Source organism: Poecilia latipinna, unplaced genomic scaffold, assembly GCF_001443285.1.
Source record: "Poecilia latipinna isolate Pla-1442-1.1 unplaced genomic scaffold, P_latipinna-1.0 Scaffold5399, whole genome shotgun sequence".
Lineage (NCBI taxonomy): Eukaryota > Metazoa > Chordata > Actinopteri > Cyprinodontiformes > Poeciliidae > Poecilia > Poecilia latipinna.
The window spans coordinates 941-11,347 of record NW_015118015.1 but is presented as its reverse complement, the minus strand read 5'-3'; the positions used below and the strand labels follow the sequence as shown (position 1 = coordinate 11,347).

Here is a 10,407-nt window from a genome sequence, read left to right as displayed (position 1 = left end):
CTGCTTTAGTGTCCCAGTCAGTGGGTAGATGTGGTCCAGAAAGCTTGGATAGGCAAAGAATAATATTTTGTGGGATGTCTTAATTTTTTTTTATCTGTGGGTCAATTAAAAATGTAGGATACATTAATTGCTTTTTCCTTTTCAATTAGTTTTTTCTAATAAAAAAAAAAGAAAAGTCAAATTTGTATCATTTAGAAACAGCAAATGATCCCCAGGCCACAGTTTGGACACCCCTGCCATATCTAGAAACAACATGTTAAAGCTACAGAAGGACAGGACTGTCTTTACTGGTCCTAATGAGGCACTTCAACGAGACTCCAGCAACAATCCACAGCTTGGCTGTTTGTCATAGCAGCTACAGTTTAGATTAAAGTGGAGGTAAAAGTTAAATGGGCTGCTACGTTCTGCAGGTTGAAACGAAGAATGCTGATTTGGTCGGATTAGCAAAAGAAGTGGAAGTGGACTGGAGGAAACTAGAGTGGATAATCTCAAACAGTGACCTGATGGGACCCATTCCTGTCTGTGGATGTGTCTGCTTCAGTGCATCACAGGGAACCAGTGAAAAGTATGTTCTTTTTTTTTATCAGTCCCATTACTTAGCAGCAATAAGATCACTAGCTTGTACATCAATTTTTTCATAGACAGCAGCTGGAAAATCAGTCGGTTCCTGAATATGATGCCTGTGTAGAAAAGAGTTGAAATCTGCAAAGACAAAAAATATCTGAACTAAAGAGAAAACTATGGAGCCTGCTAGGGGACATTTTGTCCAGTGTGTTAAGTCAAAAAGATATTGCATTCCCTCACAATAAATTAGCAAATACACCCTGGTCTAATTTGTATCCAATCATAATTACTGTATTTTTCGGACTATAAGCCGCTACCTTTCTCCCACGCTTTGAACCATGCGGCTTATCGCCCGGTGCAGCATTTCTGTGGATTTTTTGTCAACCGCCACGGGGCTCTTCAACAGGAAATTAATCATTAGAAGTAAAAATTGGACATAAAGAAAGAAAGAGCTAATTTTCATTTAGAACAAGCACATGCTAGCAGCAGACAAGATGGAGAAATTTCTTCAAACTCATACCCTCTCATCATGGAAACCACACAAAGAAAAAGATGCCACTTTTAAGTTGAGGGCCATCGATCTGGCAGTACAGGAGGGAAATGGAGCTGCTGCCTGTAAGCTCGACATGAACGAATCCATGGTTCGGCGTTGGAGACGCAGGGCTGCGTCCTTAATAGTAGATTTATTAAGAACGCAGCCCTCTGCTGTGTCCTTGTGAAAAACCGAGATTAGCGGAGATACCAGCGGCTTGTAGCCCAGTGCTACAAGCCGTACAAAAATGTAGCCCAGTGCTACAAGCCGCTGGTATCAAAAAAATTTGAAGGTGCAGCTTATAGTAAGGTGCGCTCTATTGTCTGGAAAATATGGTATAACAAATGTCAATTTAAAATTGCACATATATGCATTTTAAAAGAGCCTCAGTGAAAACCTGTTTCTACAGTCTTAACTCATTGGTGCAGATACTGGTTGTGTTTGAGATAGGACATGAAAACGGCCCTTTATTAACCACACTACCAACACACAATGTCAGAGGACTTCATTACCCCATGAAAATAACTCAAAAATAGTTCAAATACTTTGCATGTAGTTTTTCTTAAGGAAAGTTTCTGTTTTGAATGAAAGCCCATGTTCATGTGTATCCTAAAGAAAGGTTTAAAAGTTGAGATATCTCAACGAGATATTGACATACATCAAAGAACCTTACAAAACCCTTATATTGTAGTAGAAAAACTTTCGGTATTCAAGATTCAACATGAAATGATTCGTACATTATTGCGAGAGAACACAAAAAATTTGTGAGGGAAACTAATACTTTTGCTAGGCATCATAAAAGAAAAAGAAATCCCTTCATGTCCCTGAGGAATTTCTGTAGTAAACAGAAAAACTTTAGTGAATCTCTAAAAACCTTTTTTTTTTTTTTTTTTAACTCCTGCGCTCTGAATACTTCTGATGTTTTCACACCTCAAACTGATTGGTCAGCCTGGACTTACTGCCACATCTAGTTGTCCAATCAAAGGACAGCAATTGCTTACCAAATTGTTTGGATCTGTCCATGATTGGACAATTAGATTTGTGATGTCACAGATATAAAAACTGGAGCTACATTTACACTCATAACAGAACAAAGGAACTTAAAGGGATAGTTCAGATTTTTTTCATGACCTGGCTTCACCAATGAGTTTCCTGTTGGCAGTGAGAACAGAGGATGTAAAGATGCTACCTGATTAAAAACGCAGGCAGTAGGTAAACATTTGTTGGCGTCCATTTAGATAAACCCAGATGTTATTGTTATATTGTTCTTTTAAGACTGTAAAAGTCTGCTCTGCTGTTGGTGCTGTTAGATTAGTCTTCACTTGGAGTTTCAGGAGTTTCAGACACTAAATAACAGTGACAACAGCTGCAGGTAGACAATACCTACTTTAACAGGACTGCAACTGGAGCAGCTTCCCAAATTTCTTCTGTTATAATGCAGGAGTTTTATTTCTTTACTTTGTTTACAGGTGCAACCTGTGAAGTGACTGAAAAGCATCCCCCAGAGGTGGGGAAACTCCTGTTATCATGATGTCAGTGAAGTCCACGCAGCAATTTGATTCCAGAAACTTGATTCTTTTGTTGCCTCCTGTTGGTGAGGACAGATCCTCACTCAGCAGATAACCTGCTGAGATCTCCACATCCTCCAGAGAACTTAAAAAAAAATATATAAAAACACTATCCACCTGATTTATCTGTCCATCCCGCTCATGTTCTCTCCACATTCGACCCAGAAGGCCATCGGTCTGAGTTCCAGTCACAGCACAGCGGTCTCCAGTTGATCTAATGTGCACCGAGGACCTGTGTTCTGAGAAGCAGCACCTCTCTCAGTAGAAGCGTTTGCGCTTGTTTTCCTTCCAGCGGCCGTAGAGCACCATGCCCACCACGGCCAGCACGGACAGGCCCAGGATGGAGAACAGCAGGGTGAAGAACAGCTGCAGCCCACTCATCCCCTCCTCCTCCACGTCCACTGGGAAGCCCAACAGGAAACTACCATGAAGCCTCAGCTTTGAAGGACCATTTTCAGCCACGCGATAGAAATGTTTCTACCTTGAAACTGGTACATGTTGTCCACCCGAGGGACGGTGATCGCCTCTTCCTCCTCCTCTTCCTCTGGAGTCCTCTCTACAGTCAGCTGGTACACTTTCATTGAGATGATGTCATGGTTATCTGTGCGACAAGCCGGTGGGCAACATTAGAATATGAGACTTAGCGAGATTTCTTTACTTCATCTATTTTGAACAAAAAAAAAAATGCATATACATGTGTATATGTATTCTTGTAATCTTATGTTTTGCAACATAAGATTTATCTACCGTACTTGTCTGAAAAGGAGTGAGAACTTTACAGTTTTTTTTTAATTCCCACTTCATTATGCTATTCTTCAATATACCCTTATGTTACATGTGACAGTATAGAACATAGCAATGTCTTATATAGATTTTTAAATAAGATAAAAATCTTAGAAGTTGTGTTCTCAGTGCGTGTTTCTACATCTCTGTCTGGATATCAATAGATATACTTTCCTCCAAGCAATAGCATTTAGAAATACATTTCCAAATAAATTTACATAGGTCATAATTAAAATTTAAAAATCTGCCAGTAGAACTACTGCTTTTATGTAAGCAGTATTAAAGATGTATTCACATAAAACTAGCTCCTATATCTTGCTGTAAAGCTACTTTCTAGTTAGATTTTTCTTATTTCAAAGTATACTAAGATATTTGCACTAGAACCCAGACCAAAAATACTTCGATTTTGTGTGTCTGGGCTGCACTTTGGACAACCTGCTGTAGACTGTTTGAATGCTGGACACCTGATAGATCTCCAGTAGCAGAGGAGGCACCCAGGTAGTATCCATTGGGAAGCCTCAGCCCACTGACTTCAGCACAGTCTCTCCATTCCTGTTTCCCATCCACATCCACCATGAGCTGCAGACACACAGAGGAACACATCAGCAGTTTGATACACTAGGAGTTTATTTATGGATTTACAGCAGAGGAAAGTCAAAGTCATTTTGTTTTACATCGGTGGCATCCAAACAATTTAAGTTAAAATAAGTCACGGGCAACAAGACCCTAGAAACACTGAATTCATGTTATGCTTTAGCTGCTAAAGACAAAAAATGAGGTTGTCAAGTTAGTTTCTCAGGAACTGCAGTGGAAGGCCACTCGAAATCATTTCACGGGCCAAAACTGGCCCCTGGGCTGCACTCTGAAACCCCCTATGTAAGATTTCATATGACTTAACCTTAGTAGCTGAATCCCCCCTTCCACAGAACAGCTCTAAACATGCATCAACTCTTTCATGGTGTTCAGATGAGCAGTTTCTCCCTAGTTCCACTAGATTAAAAAACCGTTGCCATACCGTCAACTTGTTTTTAGAGTATCTGACCAGCAGGAAGGTGTCATAAATGGAATTGCGCGTCATGGCTGTGCATCCTCCGAGCTCGGTGGTCCGCCCGTCACGGTCGTGGTCGTACGTCAGGGTTCCGTTTCCCAGCATCACTGAGACGTACGGAAAGGTCCTCTGCAACAGAGGAGCCAACGGGAGTTAAAATCTCCCTGAGAGAGGAGCTCGTCTCACCCAGGGTCATCCGCAGGACCCCGGAGCGATGGCAGCCATGTTGTTGGGTTGTGTCTGAGCAGCAGGTCAGTTTCCAGTCCTGCAGAGACGCCGACTCACTTCCGGTCTCTGCTGGAGCTGCCTCACTCACAGAGAGCGCCGCTGAGCCCCAGCAGAGACGGGGAGACGTTACGCTGCAGCAGGTTAGCATGCTAACTAAGCTCCGCCTACACCTGTCTGCATGTTCAGCAAAACACATCTGAATCAGAGTGTCTTAAAAAGAATGAGAAGCAGAACAAAAACAAGACATGTGGGCTTATTTATTTTATTTTTATTTTTTAACAAATCTAAAAAGTGTGGAGTGCTCTGGTATTCAGCTCCCTCAATCAAAGCACTGCAGAAACACCTTTTGCTCTAGCTACAGTTTCTTCAGGTATTTTTACAGTTTCTCAACTGGACTTTGACTAGGCCATTCTAACATGAGTGCGTTTCCCTGGTGGAAAGTGAAGTCAAGACTTCAGCAACTTCTGGTTTGCTGTCAGAGTTCTGTTGTATTCCCTAGATCCATTTTCTGACCTACTGAGCAGATTTCCTGTTTTGTCTGAGGAAAAGCATCCCCACAGAATGATACTGCCACCACCCTGTTTTACACTGAGTTGATGTGCAGCATTAGTTTTCCAACACAGAAGCTCCAGCACAAAGGTTACATTTCGGTTTCCATCTCAGCTGGTTCAGTTTTCAGATGATGCACTGAACAGAGATCCACAAACAAGGAAACGTCTAATTATCATATTAGAGTTCAAAGTTGTGTTTCTGATCAGAATTATCCACTTTTTTTTCTTTTAGAATTCATTCTCATCATCCCAACCACTCTGTGACTTCAGCATGTCAGAGTTTGTGACTTTCAGTTCCAGTTTGAGCTCTGCAGCAGGAGCACCAGAACGGCTCCAAATCAGCCAAAGTCTGCACCAATTCCACCTGAGTGGGACTTTGAATAGGACATCATGCTGGAAACTCATCCCATGCGGGTGAATTCACATTACGCCTCCACAGGAAAGTAAAAAAAAAAAAAAGCCTCGATGGCTGCTGTTGCCACTGTTACCAACTGATACAACTGAAACCAATTAAATGAGTAATAAACCATTTATAATTAACAAAACACTGAATCCCAGAGCTACAAGAAATTATTGTCAACAACAACTATTCTGACTTGATCATTTAAACTGAAAACATCAGGCTGAGAACAGGGTTCAGAGAGATGTGGGAGGTTTTACTCACATCGTGGGTCTTATCTGTGTTTGGGTAAGTGTCCACAAATATTCCAAGTCCAACAAACTGGTTCATGTTGCCGAAAACAGGACCTGGAGACGTTGAGGCGGAGCAGAGAGCGTGGTGAGGGAGGAACACAGAAATTCAATTCAGTTCAGTTTATTTCTATAGAGCCAATTCAGAATAAATGTCCTCTTAAGGCAATTTGCAAAAAAAAAAAAAAAAAAAGCATTTTACTTCAAACAGATATACATTCTAGATGACCCCAGCTACAGCAGACTCATTAGTCAAAGTAGTTTCAAACTTTTCTATGCAAGGAAACCCAGCAGATCGCATGAAGTTATTGACCCACAGCATACACCGCTCCTGGACCAGCAGGGGGCGACAGTAGAGAGGAAAAACTCTCCTTTAACAGGAAAAAACATCCAGCAGAGGTAGGATAGATGTAGGATAGATGTAGCATTCAGGAGGACTAATGAGCTCCTCTGCCTTCATCCATTTAATTTCCTTTAATTTAATTTTCTTTTGGGATCAATAAAGTATTTTTGCATTAGGATTACATTTTCTTCATCCAGTCAGTTTTTGATGCCTTACAGCTTTGACTGTGTCTGCAAAGTACTGAGCATAAAAACATGAAATCAAAGGAGTGTCTTCAGTACTTATCTGTGTCATTGTTGCCAGCTTACCGTTCTGCATGCGATCTCTGGTTAGCCAGATGGCAAGTCCGTCTCCGTTTAGGTTTTTCTTCCCGATGCCATGGATTTTAAAGTGAACTCTAAGTTCCCAATCCCTCAAGACGAACGGCTGCACCGCAAAAAATGAAGAGCAACAGAGGAGAACATGACACTAATGTACACATCAAAACCGACACTGGGGAAGGTTTGCTACAGTGAAACTACATGTGTAGCAGCATATTGTGGTGGCATCGTTTGTGAGCAGCTGTGACAGAATGAAGCAGGAAGTGGTTGGGTAACATGGAAGCATGTGATGCAGCTGCAGACTTACGATCCGGCTCCACACCGCTCCCTGTCTGCTCTGCTGGTCTGGGGTCAGCCTCACATGGTCAGGGGTCACCATGGCCGTTCCCATCAGATCCCACTGGGAGGAGCTGGAGAAGCCCAGTCCTGCAGAAACAGGACAGGTCACCTTTCAACTGGAGCTGCACCCTTAATTCTCACTCTTTTTTTTATTTTTTTTAAGCATTATAATTATATCAAATATTTTTTAGAAGTGTGTACAGTAGGATATTTGAACGAGAACGGCAGTCCCAAGGTCATTATCTTTATATTATCACATCCCTAACAAATATAACAAATATCTGATTTTTACTAAACCCAAGTGAGTTCATCCTTCACTTTTCCCACAGTAAAGGTTACCTTAGAGATAAAAACAATTAAAATTAACTAAAAGAAATGTTATGTGATACAATTTATTTCTGTTATTAATAATGTGATAATATTATACATACTATGGCAGGAAAAAGGTAAACTAAAATAGAACAAAGTTTTGCGTTTTCAAAAATGTCTCACACACACCACTTATACACCTGACTGGTAAGAGAACAAAACACTAATTTAACAACAACAACAAAAAAAAACAATTTCAATAACATGTATAACAAAATAAAACATAAGTTAACTTTAATTTTAACACAGATCAACACAGTAACTGAACCACTAGGAATAATGAATATTTGTTACATTTTAACAATCCAAGCAAATCATGTTAAGGTAAATTACCTTCCTGTTGAAATTCATGCTTAAACACAAAGAAAGTTACAATAAAAATCCCTAAAAAAAAAAAAAAAAAAAAAAAAAAATCACGTTTTGTGTCATTTATAAATAAAAATAATTGTGGTCATTCTATCTGAGCTAAAACAACAGAAGTTGGTTCTGATTTCACTTCAAACACCAAGAAAAAAAGTGTGTCTTATATATCTTACTTCAACTGTAAATAACACTTTCCAAATGTATATATTTAATTATATGTTAGATTGCACTTTATTACAAAACTGTGCAGTCTGAATGTCAAGCACTTTCCAAACTGAGAGCACCTCATTGAAATTCAAGCATTTTCAACGATTTCAAGCTCTTGTATGGATCCCGATCACAAGTGCTTCTGACTCATACATTTACATATTTGCGTTATCATGTGCAAGTCTGAAAGCTGCCATCTGCACTCCAAATGCTTCAACAATCAGGGGGCCTCAAGTCCAGCATCCTAACTTCAAGCTGCAGAATAAAGGGCCTTTTGGCTGAATATTACAGGTCAGTTACCTGATGACCTCATTATGAAGACAGAACGTAATCACGTAGTGAGAGTACATTGAATTGTACAGTTTTCATTTCTTTTGGAGAATAGAAAAAAAATCTTCAGTATTTGACGATCAGAACCAATCGATGTGAAATTAGCTGACTCCGACAAGGAGTCAACTGATTAAATATTCAAACTGAAGACCAATGTTAACACCCTTTAAATGAAGCATCCAAAGCACCTATCAGTGAGCTCAACCTAAACCAAATCAAACTACATCCGCCTGTGGAGAATGTGAAAACTGCACTGACTTTACTGGTTTCCGTTTGGTTCCGTCTGCCGAGATTTAATACCAGCTCTGCCCTCAACAAGCGCTGCCATTTAGTTAGGAGAGCAAAGTTCCTCTTAGTTAATTATTATCCACTGCAGCTAATATGGCGAGTCGACAAGCTAGTTAACAAAGGAGCTCAACCCTGAGTTGTCGGGAGGATGTGCACTATTGTTGGTTCTTATTAATAAGTTTGAAGCGGTTTTAAGCTGTCAGCCACCGTGCTCGCTAGCGCTGCCAGCCTGACAGTAAACTTACCTCGATACGGTTTCACCAGAGAATACTCCCGCTTCAGAAAGTCCTCGGAAAACTCCTGCTGGTCTGCCAGCGACTGCTGCGTCAGAACACAAAAAGCCACCAGGACGCAGAGTAATTCACGGAGGAGATCTAACTGGAACACTGAAAACACTGAACTTCTTAATCGAGCCATGTTTAATTTGCTGACATTGGCTGCCATCTTTACACTCCCACTTTAAATAAATCACGTGATTCTATTCGCGCCTGCGCGGTGGTTGCTGGGACTCATTTTAAATAACAGGGCAATGCCGCCGCCATGTTGGTCAGGGTCTTTTAAAGCACTACTCTGTTTTCCAAATATTATCATGCCAATGAGTTATGGATATATATCCTAGATGTGTGTTTATAAAGTATTTTTTGTATTAAGTCCAACAGAAGACGTATTATTCTGAAATACAGAAAACAGCTAGGTTAGTGCCAGTGGCCCCCAAGAGGGGAAAAATCCTGGTTATCCAGAGAGTCACTCTTTAGTGAAAAAGTTTTTTTTTTCATTGTGTGGTGGCCAGGATGAAGTCTGCAAACACAAGTCTGAGTGTGGTACAGATGTTTGTGCATTGTCAGCACCTCTCACAGATCAATATGCAAGCAGAAGTAGGATTTTTTTCATTATGAACTATATGTAACAATGGTGTCTGGATTGTCAGTGGATTAATTTGGAGTCAGCTCCTTCCTGAGTGGGGTTCCTGACCCAGACTATCCTGAAGGGTCTTGTAAAGCAGTTGGTTCGATTAATGGACCAGACCTGCTATCGACATATGATAGGAAGTGCCAGATATCTGTCAGGATCCTGTGAGGAATTACAGTAATGGACTACAGGGTGGTACCATAGTAGCTCCTTGGAGACATACAAAAAGACAAAAGCTGGAATAAGAGAACAAACATGAGGTGTTTATGACCAATCTGGGACCTGGGGTCCTTAGCGCTTCCTGTCCATCTGTGTCTCCAGGGAATATAAGACTCTCTTGCACCAGGACTGCTGGAGAATTCCGGCTGAACCTTGAAACCTGAAACATCACTGTCTAGCACTTCTCCGGACACCCACACACCACCATGTGTGTATGGTATAATCCGCGCCAGAGACGGATACATGCCGCTCTGGGCTGAGTGGGGGGCAGAAACTGTGGCCCGGCTTACTGGCCAGATAGACGTGCAGGGCATTCTGGGCACAGTCGCCTCCTGCTGTGACAGACATCAACTGTAATCCATGTTTGCAAGGTCAAGAGATATTTTGATATCCGTTGGTCACCATGAGCTTTAGCGTTCATCTTTATTAAAACTGTCTACACCTGTTGCAGTGTAAACAATTGGGCGCGAATGTTTCCCAGGGGATGGGGGGTGGGTATCATTTCTTACTACCATGCAAGAAATGACACTCCATGGTGCCATGTGTCCCAAACAGGAAGGTAGTTTTAAGGGGGGCCTATTGTGTGTTTTCCAGGCACATAGTGCCATTGTGTAGCGCAATCAGGTAACTATGTTACCTTCAGTTGGCATAAAAATGCTGTATATTTCAAAGATATTTTACAATAAATTTGACTTTGCAATTTGACTCTGTGAAATTGGGCCTCTGTCTCTTTAAGAAGCTTCTGTTTTTTCTGAC

The 10,407-nt window shown here is 41.0% G+C and overlaps 1 protein-coding gene across 1 annotated transcript; it reads right to left on the bottom strand.

Moving 5' to 3' along the window:
* Positions 1 to 1,608: 1,608 nt before the first annotated feature.
* On the bottom strand, positions 1,609 to 8,997 carry LOC106943516 (VIP36-like protein). The gene is made up of 8 exons (XM_015026821.1): positions 8,769 to 8,997; positions 6,935 to 7,053; positions 6,616 to 6,733; positions 5,939 to 6,021; positions 4,463 to 4,624; positions 3,912 to 4,026; positions 3,146 to 3,265; positions 1,609 to 3,065 (listed from the first exon to the last, which is right to left on the bottom strand). The coding sequence occupies exons 1-8, from the start codon at positions 8,965 to 8,967 to the stop codon at positions 2,923 to 2,925; spliced, it is 1,059 nt and encodes a 352-aa protein (XP_014882307.1). The 5' UTR covers positions 8,968 to 8,997; the 3' UTR covers positions 1,609 to 2,922.
* Between the last annotated feature and the right edge of the window lie 1,410 nt (positions 8,998 to 10,407).

What these genes read in the sequence shown, in the direction of transcription:
- LOC106943516 (XM_015026821.1), bottom strand. Translation starts at nt 8,967, where the DNA reads ATGGCAGCCAATGTCAGCAAATTAAACATGGCTCGATTAAGAAGTTCA. An exon ending in ACACAGATAAGACCCACGAT is followed by an intron (nt 4,625 to 5,938) that starts GTGAGTAAAACC and finishes CCTCTGTTGCAG; the next exon opens with AGGACCTTTCCGTACGTCTC. An exon ending in ACTCTAAAAACAAGTTGACG is followed by an intron (nt 4,027 to 4,462) that starts GTATGGCAACGG and finishes GTGTGTCTGCAG; the next exon opens with CTCATGGTGGATGTGGATGG.